This window comes from Sardina pilchardus, chromosome 22 (genome assembly GCF_963854185.1).
Source record: "Sardina pilchardus chromosome 22, fSarPil1.1, whole genome shotgun sequence".
Classification (NCBI taxonomy): Eukaryota; Metazoa; Chordata; class Actinopteri; order Clupeiformes; family Clupeidae; genus Sardina; species Sardina pilchardus.
Genome location: NC_085015.1, coordinates 30,213,699 through 30,240,034, shown reverse-complemented (window position 1 = coordinate 30,240,034; position 26,336 = coordinate 30,213,699). Strand labels below are relative to the sequence as shown.

Sequence of the window (26,336 nt, the reverse complement as noted above, 5' to 3'; positions counted from 1 at the left end):
TTAATATAGGCCTATATTTTTTTTATTTATACGTTTTACTAAACCTCCTTTGTGCATTATTTGTTGTTCCATGACATTTTATTTAACCTCGTGACATGTTGTATAGGCCATAACTGCTTTTATTACAGGTTAGACAGGTTTTTCGCACATTCATTCTGCGATAATTGCTTGCCGCATTTCTGATGGCACCGGACATTTGTCACAGGTAGGGGGCGCTAGAGCCACCCCTACTTTCACCATCTACCACTGGGGAGAACACTGTACCCTTCAATAATGCAGTCAAGGAGCTGGGTATAAAGAAAATATATTTATTTAAATGTCAGGGTTAAGAGTCTTTATAAAAAGAGGTGGACGATGTCCAAAGAGCAGTCCTTTCATATGGCCACCAGGGGGGTCACCCAGTCAGGTCTCCGTCTTCACTCAAGGAGCTCCGGTCCCAGTCTCTCACCCTGTCCGGTCGCTGTGAGCAAGGTCGAGGTCATGGTAGCGGCCAGAGTGAGCCGATCCACCTAAGCCCATAAGGTAACAGATTCACACTTTTGAGCACTGCACATGTACAAACGCGTCCACCCACGCGTCATCACGGCACACAATACACTCCACACAATCACCGCAAGGCTGTTACATCTGGAAGGGGCAGGATGGAGCAAGACCTGCGGGCTGAGGCCTGGTAGCAAGGAATGGGTCGTGCTCATTAAAAACTCTCTCACTTATCACTACAACAGTCATAGAAGGGCGATAGCAGAGTCAGTTTTAGTAGCTTCACGGTAATGGGGCACAATGCCAACTTCGTAGTCACAGGGAATAATAGCAGTTCAGTTTGTCGGTGGCAACCACGGCAGACACTTAGCTCTATGGGGAGAAGCTTGTTTCCCCCTCGTAGCATCCATTCAATGGCTTTTCCGGCGTGGGCTTAACCCGGACCCGCACGTCACTGGCGCAGGTCCCTGTAGAACATTTCCATCGTTGTCATCGCGAATATCACTTGGATCCATTTTCTCCTGTGTGTGCGCTTTCCCGACCGCCGTCTTGCAGCCGGGTTGGCTATGGCTCGTCACCGTTCCCCCTTCCCGTGTTTCCCCCGTGAAGAGCCTTGTAAGACTGCAGGTAGAGGCCATAAAACCCCCCAGCCTAGCCCAGGTGAGCCAATCGAATTAGCCCCTTCACAGCTGCACTCGTTAACCACCAACAAGTGCTGATTGAGGCAATCAGTGTGCTACCAAAAAACTAAAGTTCCCTCCCCCACTTTTCCCAGCTAATCCACCCCATGACGCATTCATAGCAGCTACATGAAGCATATGTGGAGTAAGTAACTAACACTAAGCCATTCACCAGTGAACATACGTTCTTGCTAGCTATAATAGATTCACTGACTGTACTTCATTGACTGAAATACCAGTGCCAATTTATCAGCTCGATCTATCATGTGGCTCTGTAGTGTGGCACTGTGGCTTGGATCGTGGCCCTGACCGTTGAGGTCATAGACAGTAAAAGATATGGACAGAGCCAAAGCCATCGATATATCAAAGTTGCGACACTTCCATTGACTGTGACAAACAATGGCAGCACATCCGGTATGTCACGGTCGTTGAAAGGAACTATTCCAATTGAGAATGAATGAATATCTCAGGTGTTATAATAAGACTTTTCTACATGACTTACTGTCGTGTGCATAATAATGCATTTTCATTGAGTAATATATGTATGTGGAAATGCAGTTTATAGTAATTTTCATTGAGTATTTACCGTAAATATTAATGCGATCGCTGCTGTCAATCCCGTAGTAAACCAGGGACCAAGGGAACTACTGAGGCTACCCACTAACCACGTGACCGCTCTAATCTGGCTTTAACATGGAAGTCAACGGCTGTCGCAACTTTGAGATATCGATGGCTTTGGACAGAGCTATTGTGGGTACCTGATCTGCATGGCGCATCATAATAGATGATGTGTCGCCACCTCATTGGTCTAAAGCCGAGAGTAGAATTCGGCGGGGTTAGAAGCGTAGCTGCTCAGGCGATGAAGTTAAAGTTTTAATATTTTAATATTTATAGAGGACCCTTTCACAACATGGCAAGTTCAATGTCATTTATTCATTCGACGACGAAGACGAAGGTGACAACCGCGATGGAGTTATCTGACTCGAGAACGGAAATGTATTATTACAAGGTAAGACATTATTGGTTGTAAAAGTATGTGCTACAGCGAAAGCGTAGGGTAACTCGTAACTTACGAGGGTTTTCCACGATTCATCTTAAGATCGATCGTTTGGTTTTTCTGACTGTTTCCCGAACATGCTCGTAGCGTGAATGCGCGTGCACGGCTCTTAAGATGCTTTTAAGGGAGCTGTCCACTTTAAAAGTTCTGAAATATCCCCTAATTTGGTGGTGATGTCAGGTGACTGTACGTCACAGCTAGGCACCGTCTGAACTTTCGATCTATACATTAATTAACATCAAAACGAAAATAGAAAACCTCTGCATGTAAGCATCCCAAGTAGGCTATATACCACATACAGGCATACATCATTGTTATTATTTAACATTAGATTGTTGCCCCATTTTTATGTTTGTTGGAAGATATAACATAGCCTATTAGGCTTCGGCTAGCTCTTAATCTTGCCAGTTCTTTGCTAACCCACTTGTGAGAGCACGGTGTGCTGCCTGCAATAACGTTTCGAGGTGTCCCGCAGACGTTTGAAGAAAGAGGTCGAGTAAGAAAATGAGGAAATGTGTAGACTTGAATAGGCTACTGTAACATATAGCCTAGACTTAGATTTTGACGCAGCCAGACTAAAACCACATGTTCCTTTCTCTGTTTTTATCTCATAGGCCTAATAAAAGATAGCCTGCACAAAGATAATGACAAACTTTTCTGGCAACGTCTCATTTCATAATTTGTTAGGCTGTTTTTGTTCGCTTTTAATTACATTCGTATGTCCATTGAATTAATTATTTTGCACGCTAAAATCTGAATCATCACAAGTGAATACAATAAAGAATGGTAACGTAAGTTGGATAATTATATTCTTAGTTGTAATCCCCCTGCATATCCTGCTGGTGACTCCACTGAGGCATACGCGTTAAGACGCTCTTAGTCAGTAACGAGAACCCTGGAGCACTCGTAGATCTACGAGTGTTTTCACAATGCCCTTAAATTACGATGGTTTCGGCAAAGAGTCAGAAAATCTTAAGACGTTCGTAAGAGGGACTTTACGATCATCTTACGATGCTTTCGGGGGAACGCACCCCTGATCACAGAATTTATAGTTTACCCCGCCTCTTTCTTTTACCACTACACCCCTGCCGATAACTTAACCTTGTATTGTTTTTATTTGACACTTCTGTTTGGGTAACTGGTGTGTAGATTGCAAATCACGTGTTGTATGATGATAGAAATGTTCTTAATGTCCTTCGTTGTAATGTAACTCATTGTATTGACCAAGTCGTGTGTGCAGAAGGTGTAGTGACGCAATGGTATTATGATACGATGCAAGGTATAATTATGTGTGTGAGAAACTACTGATTGTTTCTTGGGTGCACAGACTTTGTCTTTGCCTGATGCTTATGAGACCTCTTTGCGCAGAGATTAATAACCTACTAAGACAAAAACCTTATTTCAGACTCTGTTATAGGCTAAATTTCTTCCACAGTTTTTAAAGCCAGTTTAAAACACTGATTGTTTGTTGGTTTTATTTTCACAGGTTGACAGGCCTCAATGAACAGTGGACAGTGAGACAGTGCTAGACAGTGGTCTACCTTTGGACTTGCACCAACGAGAAATGGACACTGAAACTTGATTTCTCTTAATGAATATCTTTACAAGATGCAACACACATTGTAAAACGCTTTACACACTAATAAACATGTCAACTGTTGTTTTCTCTGGAATTGATTTGTTTGATATTGGTGGTAATGGATTTCCAGATGTATGGACAAGCTACATTTTACATGAATAGCTAACTAATCAATGCAATTATAATGTTCCCTTTGATTTCAGATTTTTAGCATGAGAAATGCAAATGATTTAAGTTTCCACTTTGGTATACCCCCATGATTAGTCATAGTCATGTTTTGGTAAGTCAAACATGTAGGTTTTTTTTCCACATAATTACTAGGCTGTTGCCTTCTCTATCCAGTAGATGGCAGTCCAGCACCACCACCCAGCAAGCTTCATCAACTCCAGCCATGCCGGTAAATACAGTGCCTATTGACAGCCTACACACCCCTGTTCAAATGCCAGTAGCTTTGTTCATTGTTAAATCCTGTTGTTCTTAAATGTGTTATTGTGTTTTGGAAAGGTATTGCATTACATTACTCTTCACCTTTTGCTTTTGTAGTAGAAAACATGTTGATGGTAGTGAAAAGGTAGTAAATTCAGCTCAATTGTTTTTGTATGAACCCTGCCATTGCAGTAATCATCTCACTAAATATGCCTTTTCATTTCTAATCTGTTCAACAGAGTTTACCAGTCAGACCTACCTCTGTCAAATTAGCTTACAACGCTGCCAGTAACACCCCGGCAAGGTAGAACTGCATTTTCATTAATCTGGCACCAATATCAAGGGAGAAACAAGCCATGAATGTCTGTCACAACTTCTTTGCATCTTTACTTTTTGTGTCATGCCAATTCCAATCTATTCCTTTTGATTCATAGATTTTTACAGACTTCTGCAGCACTTCCGAACATTTGAGGAGGAGCTGAAGGAGGTAAAGCAGCAGGTGGCTGTGAACACATCTATGCTGTAGAAGCTAGGTGGTGGTGGTGTGGCAGATCTTGGCCTCGTGGAGGACAACAACATGCCATTGAGTAATGTTGAGGACCTGGACGAGTTGGAGAGGCGGCTTGCATCCGATGCGGACCTGAAAAATCAACTGGTATGTCTGTTTTTTAAATGTTTTGCCATGTGATTATTGTAGGCTAGCCTGGCTCTCGTAATGAATGTGGCTCTGCCTTGCTTTAATGTTGACTTACTCACTGATTCAAAAATACTATTCAAATCACGGAATGGGTGTTGAGAAGTGAGACCATGTGAGTAGCCATTGTTATCTGAAACAACTGTCACATTTCACATCTCTTTTCCCTTCCCCACTACATTTTTGGGGAACGGACATCATATATTGAGAGCCACGTTATTCAACTCTTTGAGTGTTGTTAAACTTGAATCTCATTCCCAAGTGGAGTGTTGTGTGCTTGATACATGACATATTGTCAATTTTTGTCATCATATATACCCTCTGTATTTGATGGTTGTGCATGAAATAGCAAAACAGCTTAAGCTGATAACAGCTAAGATTTTTGACTGGAAGTTATTCCATTGTAATTTTGGTCTTTGCATTTCAGGTGAACATACTTGCTATTTTGGGAGGGAAAACCACCAAAGATGCTGGGCCGGGCTTTGAGGAGGTCCCTGGCGCTCCAAATTAATTAGACTGGTGCAGCAGGAAAGGTGGCTTTTAAGTCCTTACATCTGAAGAGTGTGTTGCATATTTATATCATTATTACAAATAATTGTAATAAATTGTTTAAGCATGTAAAATAAATAAAGCATGTAAATGAGCATGTAAAATAAATAAACAAAAGCATGTAAAATAAATAAATAAACAAAAGGTATTGAACCTAATACTATGTGTGGTGAGTCTGTGTGATAGTTGCTGAGATAAATGTTTTTATATTGGATTATTAAATTACAGAATACATTTATAGGTTTCTCATCAGCAGGCACTGTCTTCACCTTAGTAAATTTGTTAACTTTGGTAAGCCCTGTAAATAATTGTAAATTGTTCTGATTGAGGGCAAATGGAAAGTGTTATAATGTATTATTGCTATTTTAGTACATCATTTTCATTATTATGGCCATAAATAAGGCCAATTAGAAGCTGGTGGGTAGAAAGCGGCAAAAGGTGGCCCTTTATCTGGAGCCGCTTCTGAGCCGCCGGTGGACCGCCAGAGAACCGATGAGCAAAACTCCAGCGGGCCACTGGTGGGTACCGCCGTTGGACCGCCAACTCTGCCGCTGGTTTGTAACAGTAACTTTAGCTTTGCCCACGGTGGATTAAATGATTGCAAAATATTTATTGAGGTGAGTTTAACAAGTGTAATTTCATTGGCATATTATTCAGGCCTATAGTAGATGGCTAAATGGCTACAGTAGAAGAATACACGAAAAGCCCAAACTACCAAAATCTTCATATTTTATTACCACAGTTTCTATCTATAGGCCTCTCTTATTTGGTATACTGACTAGACATTATTGAACAAACATAGGCTATTCATCTGTATTTCAGTATCTCAGTAGGTTAAAGTATTTTTTACCTCCCTGAAATTACTTTTTGCAGGTTGTGATGTCTTCTATATATTGTTGACGTTACTGTTAAAATGGCGTAACTGTTAAATTCCAATATAGTGAGTAGGCTATTGGCAAAACCGATTGCCATTTTTATGTTGAGCCGGCAGGGGGCTTAGTTTAAAAAGTAACTAAGTTCGCACACACACATCAACAGATTCACACGCACAGATAAACACACTTCCACGGATTACACACACACACACACACACACACACACACACATGCGCACACATGCACATTCACACACACAGACAGACACACACACACACATCTTTATACAAGCAAACTCACACATGCACACACTCATATACACATGAGCTGCAAGAGTAGGAGATATATACATACAGTATATTGAACAAATCGGAGATACAGGAAAGTTGACAAGCGTAATTCGTTTTGGAGAGAATGTGCAGAACTGAGCAGCGGTCATATTGTGTACCGCTATGCGGTGCATCTAGTTATTATCACGGTTGATAAACACGGTGTGGAAACCGTGTGTTAAATTCCTCCCAGCTTCACCCCAGCCTGCATTTGACATACGCCTGGTAGACTTCTATGAAAGAAAGATGGTATCCTAATGATTCTGTTACCTAAATGGTGGATTTAACCACGATTCGGTGTAGGCTGCACCTGCTTTAAAAAGAAGGAACATTTTCATTGCAAATGTGCGCTGTATCATAGCCACTTTAAGTTATTTAATGAAAACATGATGTATCCTTGAACTGTGCGTCACTCTTTTCCTAAAACCGAATGAAACCCAATGTTCACGTATACTTCTTAAAGTGACAGGCACTCAATTAGACCTACACACCACCCCCTGTAATATCAGTAAAGACAAGTGTAATCAATATGAAGTATTCAAATTACTGAATATTTTAAGCTATAAGTAAATATGCAGATCCTAAAATGCTATAAATTGTTAACAAAATGTATTCAAATTCTGAATTCAAAATATGAAATAGAAACAAGACAAGCCATTTTCTGTGTGTGTGTAGGGTTTGAGCAGAGACTAGGATTGCCACTGCTATGAATGATCTGTATCCTGATTAAGGCAATAAAGTTTTCAAGGAAATCTCATAGCGCTCCTAAACTTTTTTCTGTGCTCCTAAACTTTTTCATTTAGGAGCACCTGTGCTCCTAGTGAAAACGCTTAGCGTACAGCCCTGCTCTGGGGAGATTGTGCTGTACAATACTGTGCAAAAGTGTCAGGAACCCTTTAGATTTGTTGCTTTAACCATGCTATGATCACCATTTGTGTTTGTTTTTCATCGTCTTCTTTAGAATTCAACCAGAAGATAGACATAACATAAAAAGTATCTATTTGATTGGTTGTTTTTGTAGTGTTATAATGGGCCAATCCCAATGTCCGGACTCACGGACTCACGGATTTTGGTGCACGTTCTCGCGAAATTCGTAAGGGCTTAGGGCTGTCCCAATGTCGAATTACAACGGGCGTGAGGGTTTGAGTACACACTTACCGAGCCCTTTCCGTGAGTCTGAACTGTGGGTAATTCCCTTAGGTTAAGTCTGCACTGATGCAAAGTGTTGTGACGTTTACTGCGGAGATCATAGAAAAATCCGGAAATGAAGGTAAACAACAGCACGCACGACACACGTGCATGGTGCAAATGTTAGCAACGTCTTTGTTAGTAATGATCACCAAGGTACATGCGATCTCGTGAAGTGCTGTCCCAATCCCAAAATACCTATCTGAGCCCATGTGGCCTAACACACTCACTCACTTAGCACCTGAGATCAATTAAGTCTGTGAGTCCTTAGTCCTAGTCTTTAGGGCTGACATTGGGATTGGGCCATAGACAAATCTTAAAAGGGGAAGCTGAAATTGCTTGGCACTAGTTCTGTCTCTGAAACAGGTATAACACTGATATATACGTGAGAAGCTGCAAAGGATGCAGGTAGACACCTCCACAACTTCATGGATAATTGATTACCTGACTGAAAGACCACAGGTTGTGAGACTGAAAGGGTGTGTGTCTGAGCAGGTAGTTAGCAACATAGGAGCACCACAAGGGACTGTGCTGTCTCCTTTTCTGTTTACACTATACACCTCTGACTTCCAGTACAACTCTGAGTCATGTCACCTGCAGAAGTTCTCTGATGATTCTGCAGTTGTGGGGTGTGTCAGTGATGGTGAGGAGACAGAGTACAGGCAATTGGTGGACCGCTTTGTGACATGGTGCAAAAACAACCACCTTGTCTTGAATGTGGCTAAGACCAGGGAAATGGTGATAGACTTTAGGAGGGCAAGGCCTGAGCTAAATGCCATTTCAATACTGGGTGAGGAAGTGGACATTGTAGAGAACTACAAATATCTGGGAGTTCTTATTGACAACAAACACGGAGGCTGTATATAAGAAAGGGCAAAGCAAACTCTATTTCCTTAGGAAGCTCTTTTCAATGTGTGCAGCAAAATGTTGCATATGTTTTACCAGAGTGTTGTTGCAAGTGCAATTTTCTTTTCTGTCATATGTTGGGGAGGTGGCATTACAGCCAGGGACACTAACAAACTAAATAGGGTCATAAGGAAGGCTGGCTTTGTGTTGGGGTCAGCCCTAGAGCCCCTGGAGTTGGTGGTGGAGAGAAGGATGCTGCACAAACTTTTCAATATATTGGACAATACCACTCATCCACTACACAATGTACTGGTAAAACAAAAAAGTATTTTCAGTTGGAGGCTACGCCAACTAAGCTGTAAGAAAGACAGATACAGAAAGACTTTTTTACCTACTGCAATAGCACTTTATAATGACTCCCATCTGGGCAGAGAGAAAGGAATAACATTTTAAATATTTGTTCTGTATGTATGCATGTTTGTATGTTTTTGTTGAATGTTGTGTTTGTATGCTGCTGAAACAATGTTATTTCCCCTTGGGGATGAATAAAGTATATCTATCTATCTATCTATCTATCTATCTGAGGTGAGAAGGAGATTACAACACTTCAAAGATCTCTTTGAAAAGCATATTCATGAGTTGCCAAAATACACTATAAAAGAAAGTTATATTCATTCGTTTATTTGTTGGAAACCAGAAAACACTAAAATAAGAGTGATGCCAGGGCAGCATTGAGTCTGAAAATGTACACAAACACTAAGTAGATACATATATAAAACACTAAATAGATATACAAGTCGTCTTTCAAATAGCAAACTATAAGGAAGAAAAAAAAAGGAGAGGAGAGAATAATCACATTCTACAGTATGAAAAAGGCAGAAAAAAACAGAAGAAAGAGTGTGTGTCTGTGTTGTGGGGTTGGGGGGGGGGGGGGGGGGGGGTTGGGGGGTTGAGAGATTGGTTATCCATCAGACATTCAAGTTGACCTGCAAACCAAAACCAGAGAGTTATTTTTATTACTATCAATCATGTCCACAAATGTTCTTCAGGCATTAAAAAACAAGCAGCAGTTATGACAGTATACACACTATATTGCCAAAAGTATTGGGTCACCTGTCTTGACCCACGAACTTCAGTCACATTCTTAATCCATAGGGTTAAATATGACGTCAGCCCACCCTTTGCAGCTAGAACAGCTTCAACTCTTCTGGGAAGGCTTTCTATAATGTTTGGGAGTGTGTTTATGGCCGTTTTTGGCCATTTTTGACCATTTTTCCAGAAGCGCATTTGTGATGCTACACACTGATGACGAGGCGACTGGCTCTCAGTCTGCGCTAACCCTACAGTCACAGCGACAACTCCACCAACTTGCCGTTGAGTGGGGAGGTGTTTTGCGGGTGATTGATGGTCTACGTGCTAGGTGGCTGACCGATAGCTCGTACATACACAGTGCCCTCCAAAAGTATTGGAACACATGCTAAAGTTGACCATATAAAATCATCTTTTGGAAATTGATCTTAATGCCTTAAATGAAATAAATAGGAAATATTCAACCTTTAAGGACATCAATTTTCTTTGTGAATGAATAATGTATTGTAAACTAGAAAATGTAATTCCATGGAAGGAATTACCATTGCATGTAAATGTAAAAAGGTTGCTGTGTAAAACATTGTAGGCTATTAGTTAAAAAGACAACTGCATGACACAATAAGAATAGGCCTATATGAATAACAATAACCCAATTACAGTTCCACTGAAATTACTTGGAAACCCACATTTAAAAAGAGATTAATGAAAATGCATTAAAATTGTGGATAGTAGGCTATTTTGGAAAATAACTCTTCATTTATTAAAATAATAGACTGAAATAAAGTTGGCAACTTCAAACGAGTTGCAAGCGCTGACACTTTGTTTAGTAGGCCTATTGAAGTTCACCTAGGCCTACAGTGAAACGACTGGTAGAATATATTTTTTTTATGTAAGATTCACTTTCAGAGTCCACAGGTGCTCATGTTTTCTTGTGACTGTATGGAATAACTCACTTTGGCTTGGTCTCGGCGTCTGTGACCTGTCGGATGAAGATGGCATCCTCTGGGTGAGTGATATCACCTTGCTCCTGCATATAAGATGAAGCAATTGCGAGGAGGCTTCCATCCATACTGAAAGCCAAAGATGCAATGCTCGTAGGATAGCGGTGGAATTGGCACAGACGCTTCTTGTTAAAGGGATCCCATATGTTCACAAAGCCATCAGAACCACCTGTCAATGGAAATAAAAGCCAGACTTATGTTTATTAAGGACTTGACTATGTGCAATGTTATTTCACCATGTTTATACACAGGTTAGGTCACTGCACATCCAAATAAGTACCTTTAATGACTCACAGCCTGTTAGTCTCCATAGGTTAACATGGAAAAACTGATTTAGCTTTAGTTCTTTTTTTAAAGCAACACCATGGTAGTTTTGCTCTCGGGGTCCCCCTACAGTTGGGAAACGGTAATTTGTTCGACTTATGTCGTAAAATCGGTCACGGTTACACCAGAAGCAAGTTAGACATAGCGTAGCCTACAATATAGGCTAGACATATTGAGGCTGCACATTAAATATTAAATTATGTGGTACTACGATACTAGTTATGTGATAGGCTACATTTGTAAAACTAGGCTTTCAGTTCAGGTCTGTGCACATTCTCGGTATTGGGATAATGTTGGTCATTGTTGGTCAATTACTTATTCAAAAAAAAAAAGATTATGATATTTATGAGCAATAGCGTAGCCTAATCTAGGGTGGTCATTTTTAGTGTCTCTATAACATAACATAAAAAAAATCGATGGTCACCAGATATTGTATGCTATGGTATTCATGCCCATAGTGGCATATATTTGCACGCCCAAAATGTTTGGAGAGGCAGAGCTCTTGTAATATGATGACAGAATCGATAACACTTTACATTACAGATCGGTAATAAGTGGGTAATGTTATGGTAATATGTATGCAATTTCATGGTAATAATATTTTTAAACCACATATTACAAATAACTAGAAAATGTAATTCCATGGAAGGAATTACCATTGCATGTAAATGCAAAAAGGTTGCTGACTGTGTAAAACATTGTATTAGGCCTATAGTTAAAAAGACTACTAGGCTACACAGAAGAATAGATGAATAACAATAACCCAATTACAATTCCACTGAAATTACTAGGAAAGTCACATTTAAAAAGTGATTTATGAAAATGCATCAAAATTGTGGATATAGGCTATTATGGAAAATAACTCTTCATTTATTAGAATTTAAAAGACTGAAATGAAGTTGCCAACTTCAAACGAGTTGCAAGAGCTGACACTTGAGTAGCCTACAGTGAAACGACTGGTAGGATAGCTTATAGCCTTCATATCTACACTAATGCAGGTTAAAAGTAGGCTATAGACTTAGATACCATTGGAATACGGAATACAATCTCAAACAACGCCAATCAACGATGATGCAGCAACAGGTAGGATATCTAGCAAATGTAACGTCAGCTTACAGTGGGATATTTTATGTAGGCTATATTACAGGATGAGCTAGTATGTTCTTTGAAGTGTCTCCAGGTGTGTGATTGTCCTAATAGGAATGTACAATAAGCTGTTAACAAAGGTTTTTAATTTGTGAATGATACCGAAAGCTTTAAATGATTGCCTGGCTGGCAAGTAACGACTGAAACGACTAGCCTGCTAACAAACAAACAAACGTCAAAATGATAGCAATGCAGTTTGTGCTAGAAACGACTGTGAGAAGAAGGCTTGAACCTAAATGTCTATCAGGTTGGACTTCACTTAAAACGCTGGGTGAAGATCGGTGTCGTGTAGGCTGCTCTGTCGAGATGGCTAAAAGCCCTTGTGTAAGCCCTGTTGGTCTTGCAGCCTACCCGACGTTAAACCTAGCCTGGAGCAAGTTTGGTTGTCGTTAGCTAAATACATTGTTAAATTTACGTTGATGTTAGGTTAGATTGTCTTTAGCTGTTGATAACGTTACCGAGAGCAAACCGGTTACTGTAACGATATTTAAAACAAATCAAGTAAGGAGTAGCCTAACAGGAACGTCCTCCTGGTTTACAGCAGCTGAATGAGTAGACGTAACATTTTTAGCCTGGTTTAGCAGCGGTGGCATGGCTTTGGATCAAAGATCCTTGATTACTGACAGCTGAGCACTGACGTAACAATTAATCTTTGCCGCCAAAGCGTCTCAATGTAAACTCTATGGGAATTTTAAACTCTTTTATCGTAAATATCTCAAAAAGTATGAAGTTCACAAATGTCAAAAATACAATCGTCAAATCTCCGTTACAAGATCTTTGTATGAGTGCTTGAATGACGTCAAATGGTTCAGTGGTTTTAGTGTTATAAATCGTTGATTTTGGTCGGAAGAAGAATAATCCCGATAATAAGAAGAACAGGGATAACAGTACATTGCATTGACATGCAATGTAATTAATGTGTACTTTCTAGACAATTACTGTGTAATTACCATACAACAACAATGCAAATAACTTGGGTAAAATAAAATGGTAATAACTGCTGTAAGTATGTACTTACCGAAACAATAAATATTTAGGATTTACTTATTGTGACATAATATTTCTATAATTATACCAACATGATGGTGCTATGAAGGACTAAATTATATAGTAATACAATTACACAATGGTCATAGTCTTTGTAGTAGTTGGTTTGATGGTAAAATGTGACCTGTTATTTGTTATTATGATGAAATAAATAAGGTAATTTCATAATAACTATATGGTTTCAGGGCTGTAAAATACTGTTTTGTCTTTTCGAAAGGATTTCAACAACTCCCCACCGTACAGAAAACCCTTTGAAAAGAGGGGTTGGACCATGCGTCCTCGTTTGACGAGTTGGGTGTGAGACCGTGTTCAACAACCATAGAGAAAAACAAAAGATGGATGAGGCTAACGAAGCGCGCTCGTTTGGAAGAGTTAGACTTGGGCTTTTCTTTGAAGGTTGAGCAGAAAGAAGCACTCAAGTCATTCTTTTTAAAGAAGGATGTACAGTGAGGAGAACATGTATTTGATACCATGCTAAAGTTGACTAAAAAGAGGAATATAAAATCATCATTTGACAATTGATCTTAATGTCTTAATTCAAAAATTGAGTAAAAATAAAACCGCTAACTACCCCAATTTTCTTTGTGAATGAAGAATGTTTCGTAAATAAATAAATGTTCTTCCTAAATGCTAGGGGGAAGGAAGTATTTGACCCCCAATGTAACCCTATGGGAATTTAACACATAGGGTTAACATTGGGGCAGGCAGATTTTTATTTTTTAAGGCCAGCTATTTCATGGATTCAGGTTATTATGCATCCTGATAAAGTTCCCTTGGCCGTTGGAATTAAAATAGCCCCACGTCATTACATACCTTTCACCATAGCGAGAGATTGGCATGGTGCTTTTTGCAGTAGGCCTATTAGCCTGTTTGATGCTCATTGAGCTCAATGCAAATCAAACAGGCTAATAGGCCTACTGGAAAAAGCACCATGCCAATCTCTAGCTATGGTCAAGGGTATGTGATGATGTGGGGCTATTTTAATTCCAAAGGCCAAGGGAAATTTATCGGGATGCATAATATCCTAGATCCATGAAATAGCTGGTCTTTAAAAATAAAAATCTGCCTGCCCCTATGTTAACCCTATGTGTTAAATTCCCATAGGGTTACATAGGGGGTCAAATACTTCCTTCCCCTAGCATTTAAGGAAAACATTTATCTATTTACGATACATTCTTCAATCACAAAGAAAATTGGTGTCCTTGGCGGTTTGATTTTTACTCATTTTTTAAATTAAGGCATTAAGATCAATTGTCAAATGATGATTTTATATTCCTGTTTTAGCATGGTATCAAATACATGTGCTCCTCACTGTATTTGCCGTCTTGCCGACCGGCTACGATTGGTCACAAATGCTGGCCTATTACGTGCAGAGGCAGTTTGAAAGACAACTGTTCATCCCACCCACAGGCTTCAGCTCGGTGAATGGTCCGACCCCAGACTATACATTTCTGTGTAGTTTGGCTTGCCAGGCTACAGCAGGACAGGATGCCTCTTGATTAAAATAAGAGGCAAGTTGTTACATGACAACCTAAACTGACTTCCCCAATGCTTCCCCCGCAGCACATTTCATTTTAAAAACATATAATATAGGATGAACAAAGTCTATGGACTTGCTATATTAAATCCAGTAGCCTAATAATTAGGCTATGTGCCACGTCCGATTTCGCAAGTGATGTAGGCTACATTTAAAAATCGACAGCCGTCTGTAAGACTAAGGCCAAAACGTATTTATCGTAGCCTAGGCTATTGTATTCAACCACAATAGGCTATCCACTTTTTCGAAAGGAATGAAAGAAGGCAGTAGACTATAGATATGGACTGCGAGAGTAGCCTAGCCTATAGCAGCTTACAGACACTCAAGGTGAGGAGGTGCTCCATATCAGTGTGCTGCATTATTGTGACGGGCTTTGTTTTCAACACTCTGTGAAAGACCTCCGATCCGCACTGATAGCTATAGTTATGGGGCCTACAGTACATTACACACTATCCATTGTAACAGCTTCATGAAGAGCAATTGTCTTGTGTGATCATTCCCCCTCCCCCACACTCATCTAACCAGTTCACTTGGACATCACCTATGCGGCATTGAGGACGACTGCCCCCCCCCCCTCTCTCGACAGACACTTGGTCTGACTGAGCCTGACACTAATTATGTAAATGTGAAAATGTGTGTGTGAATGCTGAACCACGAATTCACATAGAAGTTAACTTAACATTTTGAAAAAATATAGCTCTTTTCAGCAGAAATCGCAGACATAAAAAAAAAATCGCAAAACTGAGAACATAATTTTTTTAATATATAATTTTTTGGAGCGATTTATGCCTTTTATTGATGGGATCCGGAAAAGATTAATTGGGAAGGGAATTGAACCCGGGTCGTGCGGTGCAGGTGTCCCAACCAGTAGTGCCACAGCTGGGGTCTATTACTGAAACTGCGCCTATGCCTGCTTAGTATGCTTTGGTTTGCAGAGTAATCCTCATGCCTACTTTCACGAGGGGCAGAGACATTTTTCAAAGTTAATACTTAGGCCCTCTACGAAATACAGTAGCCTACAAAGCTTAAATATTTTAATCATAGTTCCATATAGGCTATTCGAAATTGCGCTATGAGCAGCGGAGGACAGTGAAACTAAATATTGGTTGTTTATCCGGTCGTACCATGCCTACCAGTTCATGGCTTTGAATATTTTAACAGTTGCCAACAAATATAAGGGATTCAGTCAGTCGAGTTTATTTGATATTCACGGCATGCACTTGAAACGCCGATCAAAAGTTCTGACGTGTTAAACTGACGTTAGTCATTAATTCACCACATGATAAAAATGCTGTCGTAGCTTGACGCACAGTAGCCTATGGTAGCCTATGCCTATCTCTGAATCAACATGAACATGCATACCTAGATCTATATAAGTTGCTAGAAATCTATTATGCGGAGCTAGGCCTACTAGACTTTTGAATTTTTTAAGTATATTGAAATGGCGAAGGTTTGAATTATGGTCTCTTATTAAGAAAGAAGAAGTTGGTGTTATAGGCAGAAAAAGGTTATAAATTGGATGTGATTTGGCAGCTACATGTGGAATTGCTTCTGCTAGTCAGAGAAAGAGCTCTGGCCTAAGGTTTGGCTTCGGGACTCCGCAATAGCGCCACCTAGCGTGTTTTCTGTTGTGGTTGACACATACATTCACGAAAATGGATCAAATGACCCCTTGACTGGAGCTAAGAATGGTTTGTATATCAAATCTTTTATGACCAGATTTACCCCATCCAGCAGGTCTCAGGTCAGCCCTTTGCCTCTGATGAAAAATGTATAGGCAAATTGGCAAAGTTTTGTAAAAGCACTCAAACAATTACAATGTAACAACTATAGGTACCCACAAATACATAATGCAAGTACAATGATAGTACCTGATAGTACATGTTGTTACACAGGTTGTACCACTGTACCTAATTAGGTAGGTACACTGTAACAGAAACACCCCAAACTAAAGTGTTACCGCATCTTGTAGGGTCTAGCTACCTCGGAGGGAGGGAGATAGAGAGAGCAGCTATGCTGAGCAGGCAAAAATGATGAGTGAAAGATGTTCTCCGTTTTGCGAATGTGTAGGCTATGTTTGCGATGTCTGCTGAAAAAAAAGCTATAGGCCTATTGCTTCTACAATTTAAGCTAACTTTTATGTGAATTCCTGATTCAGCACTGAGACACACTTAACGTTTTGGCTGTAGCCCACTGGTTAGAGCTTCAGCCCCAAAACCCAAGGATTGCTGGTTCGATCCCTGACCTGTTCATGGCTGAAGTTCTTTTGAGCAAGGCATCAATAAAGTATATTCTATTCTATTCTATTCTTTTCTTTTTTTGTAAGTATATTTTTTTGGGCTTTTATGCCTTTAATTTGACAGGACAGTAGAGAGAGACAGGAAGTGAGCGGGAGAGAGAATTGGGATGGGATCCGGAAAGGACCACGGGGCGGGAATCAAACCCGGGTCGCTGGCGTGCGGTGCAGGTGCCCCAGCCAGTCGCGCCACGGCTGGGGCCATTCTATTCTTTTCTATTCACACAACTACACGCACGCTGGCGAATTCGAACATTCTGAAACGCGCATATGCGATGAAACATGATCACACAGCGCATTCTTCCACGAGTTGCCTAAACAGCCAGCCTACAGCCTATGCAGGGGGCAGAGAGAGGTGGTAGGGGTGGGGAGGCAGTTGTCCTCAATGCCACAGTGATGTCTGTAGCCTAAGTGAACTGGTTAGACGAGTGTATGGGGGAGGGGGAATGATCGGTTTCAAATAGGCTATGTTTGCAATGGATAATGTGTTATGTATAGACCCCGAAGACATTTGCTTTGAGAATAACGGCTGGCTGATGAAGTTATTGGCTGGCTCAGCCAAAACCTAAATGCTGCTGCAGCTGCCAAAGTTTTCATGGCTGATAATGGCTTTAGTTGCCACTTCATGTCTACAGATGTCTATATTGTACTAGATCTCAACACACAATGTTATTATTGTATTGTTTTGGACAAAGTTCTGCACGTTTCACTTCAATGTAGACTGCATGCGTTGTGAACAGCGCAGCAATCTCTGGAAACGGTGGAAGTCGCAGTAATATCGCGTTCAATGCTGTAAATCCGTCTGTTCCAGAATATTTGGTTCATATCATCAATCTTTGGTTTTGGTGTTTGTGCAAACGGGCCCTGAAGATTTAACAAAAGTCTGAGTAGCCTTACGTAGGAATTAGGAAAGTATGTAAAACGATCAAAATTAGGCTACCTTGTTTGCTTCTTTCCCCCATGTCATCTCAGCGCGAGAAAAAAACATCGCAGAGAACTTGCACTTTAAATTGGTCGTCAACTCACTGTGAGTCCTGTGTATCGTAGCAACGAGCACAATACTGATGTGGTGTATCCAGTGGGAAAATCTCATGTAGGCCTAGTTTCTAGGCTATCGTTTATTTTTCGCGTGTGTCTCTATGATATAATTATTTTTAGATGCAAAAAGTCTAACTGGCTTAGCCAAAGTTGGCGGCTCAATTTGGCTTAGAAAATTATTGGCTGGCGAAATTATTCTTCGTTAATGGTAAACAGTATTGTGATGCATCCGTTTATTTCAGATAGTTTGTTATTAAAAACCATTAACAAAAAATAATTGTTCGTCGACGCTGAAAAACGGTCAGTGAATTCAGTCAATATAAGCTACAGCATTTCGCTCGTGCCGAGATGTGAACCCAGGTCTACTGCGTAGTCGAGGGAGTTAACGTTGCACCACTTAATGTTTCATACTCCATACAACTGGAAATGGGTGGTTGACGCGACGTAACTCAGTCAGTCCAGCAAATATGTAAGAAAATGCTTATACATTAGTCTGAGCTTTAAAAGATAGCCTACAAATAGAAGATAAGATATACAACTATGAATGTACATAGGCATACGCGCCCTACGTACATAAATAGGCTACGACGAATTTCAGCTGAAAATATTTTTTACACACGTAGGCCTGCCTAATAAACTGCTCACAAAAAGGAAACTTGACTTTGGCCCATTATATCTCCCCTTTTGTAATACCATCCAGTAAAGTGTTCATATCATTTTATCGTTGATTTATCACCTTTACAATGAGGTATAGCTTGTAAGCATAGGGTAATCATGGAATGAGCAATACAGCCAAATGTCTGAGTAGTGCCAACCAAAAATGTGCCAAAATGGCCTGTTATGCTGTTGGAATTCACCTTTGTTACTTCATGCATTGACGATTGCACTCTCCCACAGCTGTACCTCATTGTGAAGGTGACTAATAAACAATGAAAATGACATAAACACTTTAGTGATTGGTATTATTAAAGTGGAGATATAATGGGCCAAAGTCAAGTTTCCTTACTTTTTGTGAGCGGTTTAGAACAACGTTGCAACGTTTTCAAAACAAACTTGCATTTTACCACTGTAAATCGCCTCCATAGACTATGCCATGTAAATGAAAAATAGTTATTAAAATAACGGTTAACTTTAGAGGCATATTTCTCCGTTTTTCTCTTGGCATGACAGGATGAATTCAACTCCTTTGAATGTTTATATTTCAGTAATATGACGTCCAATTCATTAGATATAGATATCGTTTTGAAGGTTGATCATGCCCCTTCCTGAAAACGTAATGATTTGAACAATGTGACTGATTTCGCCGTGGAAGGTCACATATATAAACTAGCCTATATGTTTTATGGTAAAATATTATTCTCATGCTCGACTGACAGGAAACCCTTGCGACATCTGCTATGAGAAAAGAGAATAGCAGCCTGGACAAAGATGGCCGAACGTGAGACAACATAGTGTTGTCACATAAGTGAGCACAAAATAGCTCTAAACTAGCTTGTACCGGTGTGCTTTTGATCATATAAAAATTCTGGGTGACACGCGTATTTAGGAAAAGTCGTGAACGTAGGGTCCTGGAATTTAATCGAGTGAAAAGATTTGTTTTTTTTTGGTAATCACTGCGGTGAAAAGACCGCAGCCCGGCAGTTCTAGGTATATCTAGGTCAAACCTACACGGCGCTTCTAGTAATTCACGTCAGCGGTCAAATGACCGGCGCTTGGCGCTTCTAGTGTTAACAACATTTTGGGATTTTTTTTTTAAATGGTGTACATATCTTGAGTTATTTATGTACCCATTAATCAACAGTAGTGGTTAACCTGCAATACGGCCTTTAACGAAGTTTAGCATAGGATTCGAATTGCTTAACAGCCCTATTGTGATGTCCAATGTTAAGTCTATGGTGGAAATACATTCCACATATCTCCTAAGTAAGACCTACGTAACACAGTTTGAATGAAGTTTCTATGTTAAACGGTTGAAGCGGAATTAGAAGCGGTGTTAGAAGAATAATATGTAGTAGAAGAAGAAGCAGCAGCCTAGGAAGAACAGTATAGTGCATTCAGAACAAAATATGTCTGGTAAATTAGCAATTAGATTGTATAGTGATTCAGACTACAAAAAATAAAAACGGTACAGTACAGTTATGGCAGAAGATAAAACTGATAGGAAAGTGTACCTGTGGCAAAGGTGTTATGAATACTGTGAAAAGAGATAGCATTGACAGGGTAGACCTGCTCAATGCCATTTTCCTTTAGGCGGTGGCATTTAAATGCATATTTCTTCTTCTGCACTTCCAGACTGGGATCCAGATACTCCACAGCCACCCTTCCCTCAATTGAGCTCAAAACATAGCCCTGCAGATGGCATAAACCACATACAACTAAACAGCCAGTCATTATTGCCCATTCTATACATTTATTACGATCACACATACACAATTTCAATTAAACACACACACAATGTAGAAAACATGTCCAGTTGTATGGACTGTATTGACACACACTAGGAAATATTTTCAGTTGTAAATTCATGAAATGAAAAGGTCATGAGCATTTACTACATGCAAAATGTTAAGGTAATGAAAGACAATATGGTTGCAATGTGTAGGCCCATGTGCTTTTAAACCATTTGCCATGTTTAATTGTAGGCTTATTAAATACACAGTATTTTTTCTTTTTTTTCATTTTGTACAATTTACTGTATACTGTGAAGAGTTGAGTTTTAAACAAAGCCAAAGTGATCTCTCTGTTTGACATACTGGACCTAGAAAAGGGTGATTCTTAAAGGCATTTACATTACATCATGTCTACATTTAATTTTGCAAATTGACAAAACAAGGAAACAACAAGGCAAACCTGTTTGTTTGGAAAAGCACGGATGCAACGAGTCTGATACTTCAGACTAGACTCTCTTCTCTGCTGGACATAACCCATGTTTCTGAGGTCCCATACAAGCACCCTTCTTCCTGCTGTTCCCACAATAAGCCGATCTCCAGCAACTGACAGAGTGTAAACCTTTAGAAGGGGAAAGGAATGATAATGATAATATAATACTTAACATCCATCTACGATATTTTCCCCTTTTGTTGACAAAATGCAAAAAGTACAAGTGCATTACCAAAACCACAAAGGCACACAGAACATTTATTCTCTGAAGACACTATAAATTAGCATGGACACACCAGCTTAGTATCTCCACTCATTTTTCATTTAACAGAGATACTAGTCTTGCTCCTCTCAATGCATTTACATTTCCTAAAAGCTGGGATGGCGTGTCAGTGATGAGATGGCACTAATTTCAAAAATTTAACATGGCTGCCGTAAACTGTAGTGGAAATACCTGCAAACATGAAAAAATTGCAGTCAGAAGACTGTATACATTTATATAGCAAAGGTTGCACGGTTTCCTGCCTACCAATGCGGTTTATTATTCAGCAGTAACATCATATGGAGTCAGAACAATGCCATAAAGATTTTGTGCATGTGTACATTCGCATGTGTAATAAAGTTTTGCAGCTGTATAAAAAAAATGTGCTTGTGCACAGAGACTCTACCTGTAAAAACATTTTGGGCATGTGTGAAAAAAATTTGTCTTAGAGGATATGATTTGCACTGTTTACAAACCCGTAGAACCGTTTTGTAGCTGTGGAAATAATGTTTCTGTGTACAAAAATGTGTAGGGCCATGAGGAGTTGAATTTAATTTTCCTTAATAATAAATAACTTCCTTAATTTAAAGATCTTGATAAATGTTATTAACTGATATAGATGCAAATATTTCTGGTAAATGCATTAGTTGATTGATGTATTAAATTGTGTCCAAGCCTACATTGTGAGGGCAGGCACCCTCTCCCTTGCACGAAATGATTCAGTCCGCCTTCCCCGGTTAGGCGCAAGTAGCGCTCATTCTGCCGAAGCGGCAATGCAGACGGTGTTAAGATGATGTCTAAAAAAGCTAAACCCGGTTCTCAGAAAAGGAAAGAGAAGCAAGAAAGGGAGAAAAAAAGAAATGAGGTAAAGCAAGTGTTAACTGCCTTTTTTCCCAAGAAAGGTGAGCCCAATGTGAGAGCAATAGTCTACAAATTAACTCCCGATGGTTACAAAACACTTCAATACCACCGTGATTATATCTGTGCTAAAACAGCATTAACTCTAAATTAGAAATAGCATGATGCCTGATTTGTAGCCTACCACAACAGTTCAATAGCCTACTAATTCGAAAATTATTACGAGCTAATAGCTTAACTTAGTAGGCTCAATATTATGTTCATAAGGAAAGGCTGTCAAATTAGTAGCAAAGCTAACTTGTGAAACGCATCACACTCAGTTTCAAAAACTGTCACAGAGGGTGATGCAGCAGCAGACCTCTCACCATCTGATGTGGACTTGAGGAAAGGTGAGCCTATAGTTTAAAATGAAATCACATTAAAGGCTATACTGCAATGTATTTACTAACACTGTCATGCTCTGTCTTTCACTGTAGTCTAGCGGTGTGGCTATAGTCTAATTAGAATAGACCATTTTTTTTGTCACAACCATGAGAAAAATAAAATGTTATGTTTTTATGAAGCAAATGAAACATGACATTTGAGGAAATTTGACACAGAATATTTATATGTTTTTTTTTAAGTATCAATATTATTCATGGGGCACACCGGCTCACCCAGAGAAAAAAAATATAAATTAGACTCAATTTTGTGAACTCTGTTACATTTTAACAGGCTGTTAAATAGGCTACTTCTATCTAACAAAGTGCGAAATGCGTTTCGTTTGGAGTGGCGTTATAGGCCATCAAAAGCAGATTTAGGCTAATTTACTTTTGGACTCTTGTTATTTTACTAAATGTTGTGACTGATGGGCACTGAAATGTGAGGGGTGTTTGATGGTTTACTAATTTAGTCCACCCGCTGTTTGTGAGACAATGCGCTTTCATTCCTTCATTGAACGTCGGGAGGATTCCGTTAACGTTTTGGCCCAGTTTGAATGTTGTGGGTTTAAATATATCCTATTGTTTCTTTCATTTAGTTAGTTCATTTAGGCTAGTAGCCTACTGCGCCCTCGTTCAGCAGCCCTGGATAGATAGATACTTTATTGATCCCCAAGGGGAAATTCAAGATTTCTTGTATTGCGGTTGCAGCCCCTCAAGCCTACCTTACATTGACAGACTTTTCAAAGATTTGGAAAAGATTCTTGAAAGACTACAGTCTCAGACCCTGTCACATCTAAAGACAATTCATCGAGTTTCTACTCACGGTCTAGTCACAGGCCAGTCTCAGATTAGGGTTTTGCAAAGACTGTGGGTCACTATTTACAAGACTGCTACTAGGTTCCTTCAAATTATTTCCACCGTGCACTACATATCAACAGGAACTCATAGCCTATAGGCTACGATAGCCTACTCAGATCAAAGTCTTTTTTTTGTGGTTCTGCAGCATTGTTTCAATCATTGTTTCATCCCTAACAGATATGGAGCTGTTCTGTCATGTAGAATAATTAGAATAATAATTTATAAGAAATTAAATTACAAATCATAATAGGCTACAGTTGTCGCCCTTTTTTGCCCCTTCCTGTTTGATGTTGGAATGAGGTCATTATTGGTTTTTAATGTTCACGTCACTATTTGCATGAGCCACGACTAAAAAGACTTCCGATAATATCAAACATGTTTATACAATTTGTGAACAGAGCCATTGAGAGTACATCTAATCTTTTCTAGCTTCATATTTAGCATGACCTCTCTAATCCATTGACTACTTGTTGGGGAAATTGAATCTTTCCATTTAAAAAGAATGGCTAGTCTAGCTAATAAGGAGAGAAAGGCAATGACCCTTTGTAGGTGTGCTGGGAGAGTGGACCCATCTGAACATGATGCAATACCAAAAATGGCAATTGTTGGACAGGGCTCAATATCACTCACTATTATATGATTTGGAAATTGTGTCAAAAATGGAATCCCAAAAAGCGGCCAATTTAGGACAAGACCATAGCATATGGTAGGTCCTAGCAGGGGCCTGTTTGCACCTGACACAAATGGGGTTTATTGTTGGAAATATTTTTGCTAGTTTTACTTTGGAAAAGTGTAGTCTATGAAGGACCTTAAATTGTATTAAAGCATGTCTAAAACAAATAGAAGATGAATGGACCCTAAGCAGAGCCATGTCCCATTCTTCATCTGAAAGTGAGACCCCCATATCACTTTCCCACTGCTCCCGAATATGAGATACAGAAGGACAGAGTGTATCCATTATCTGTGAATAAATCATTGACACCCTACCTTTTTTTTTAACAAATTCACCCTTAAAGGGATATTCCGCCATTTGTGGAAATACGCTCATTTTCCACCTTCCCTCGAGCAAAACAATCGATATTTACCTTGTTCCCGTTCATCCAGCCATTCTGTGAGTCTGGCGATACAACTTTTAGCTTCAGCCTAGCATAGATCATTGAATCGGATTAGACCATTAGCTTCTCGCCTGCTAGCTTCATGTTTAAAAGTGACTAATATTTCTGGTAATTTTCCCATTTAAAACGTGTGTCCTCTCAAGTTAGAAAGTGCAATAAGACCAACAGAAAATGAAACCTGCCGTTTTTGTAGGCTGATTTGACATGGAACTACATTCTCATCTGGCGTAATAATCAAGGCAACTTGCAGCTACTGGCACTACTACTGCTTGATGTCTATGGGGACTATTTTCAGATGCTGCGTACGATATCACTGCGCCTATGGTACGTTTGCAAGTTGCCTTGATTATTACGCCAGATGAGAGTGTAGTTCCATGTCAAATCAGCCTAGAAAAACGCCAGGTTTCATTTTCAGTTGGTCTTATTGCACTTTCTAACTTGAGAGGAGACACGTTTTAAATGGGAAAATTATCAGAAATCTTAGTCACTTTTAAACATGAAGCTAGCAGGCGAGAAGCTAATGGTCTAATCCGATTCAGTGATCTATGCTAGGCTGAAGCTAAAAGTTGTATCGCCAGACTCACAGAATGGCTGGATGAACGGGAACAAGGTAAATATCGATTGTTTTGCTCGAGGGGAGGTGGAAAATGAGCGTATTTCCAAAAATGGCGGAATATCCCTTTAACACTAGAAGCGCCGCGCCGTTCTGACCCACTTATACCTAGAAGCGCCGCGCCCCGGTCATTTGACCGCTTTGACGACCTACTAGAAGCGCCGTGCTGTTGTGAACTACTTAAAGCGCGGCGAGGCGGTCAAATGACCGCTGAGTCCTTAGACTGGGAGGCTTTTACTTACACATAATGATCGCTAGATGGCGCTTCGTGCACGAATGAAATCGTTTGGTCATAAATTCAGTTTGCACTAAGCCATGTGTCATTCGTGTCAGACCGTGTTGTTGATAATCTGTGGTTGTTTGTTTCATTGGGACATGCAGCACGTTTGAGTTATCTGTTCATGTATTTGTGTTGATTTGTGTTGTTTGAGGTAAAAACTTTGGAAGAGTTCTTGAACAAACCTTAAGCAAACTTGACTTTCAACTAAAATGCTCTAAAAGTGAATGTGGCTAGTTCTAATTCACTCCCCAAATTCACTTCTATTCATTTAATAGGTAGCCTATATGTTCGCGCCGCCGAAAATGATCGGACCTGGTCACCTGGAACAAAGAGCCTAACAGTCTGGTTTCAATTACACAGTAGCCAGGATTTCATGCCGCATTTTACAGGCTACCGTGGCTACTTTCTAAAACAACTTTCATTCATTTAGGGAGAAGCATCTTATAGGGTCTAGGCTAGCTACCTCGGAGGGAGGGAGATAGAGAGAGCTATGCTGAGCAGGCATAGGCGTGAGAAGTAGCATAATTTAAAATAATGAGTGAATGATATTCTCCGTTTTGCGAATGTGTAGGCTATGTTTGCGGTGTTTGCTGAAAAAAGCCATAGGCCTATTGTTTCTACAATTTAAGCTAACTTCTATGTGAATTCGAGATTTAGCATTGAGAAACACATTTTCACGCGCCTGTTAAGCAAGGCTGTGGCTCACTGGTTAGAGCTTCGGCTTGAGGACCCAAGGGTTGTTGGTTCGATTCCCAACCTATTCATGACGGAAGTCCTTTTGAACAAGGCATCAATAAAGTAGGCTATATTCTATTCTTTTCTATTCACATAACTACACGCACGCTGGCGAATTCGAACATTCTGAAA

At 39.9% G+C, this 26,336-nt stretch overlaps 1 protein-coding gene across 2 annotated transcripts in view; it reads right to left on the bottom strand.

Moving 5' to 3' along the window:
- Positions 1 to 9,363: 9,363 nt before the first annotated feature.
- bub3 (BUB3 mitotic checkpoint protein) overlaps positions 9,364 to 26,336 on the bottom strand; it is a 67,853-nt gene continuing 50,880 nt past the window's right edge. The window contains exons 5-8 of one of the 2 annotated variants that reach the window (XM_062525598.1): positions 21,032 to 21,190; positions 20,353 to 20,530; positions 10,746 to 10,962; positions 9,364 to 9,689 (exon numbers count right to left, since the gene is read on the bottom strand). In XM_062525598.1, coding sequence (XP_062381582.1) covers positions 9,680 to 9,689; positions 10,746 to 10,962; positions 20,353 to 20,530; positions 21,032 to 21,190 — 564 coding nt within the window. In that variant the 3' untranslated portion in view covers positions 9,364 to 9,679. Of the gene's footprint in view, positions 9,690 to 10,741; positions 10,963 to 20,352; positions 20,531 to 21,031; positions 21,191 to 26,336 lie in introns of those variants that run through there. The other variant, XM_062525599.1, reaches the window with a different exon arrangement.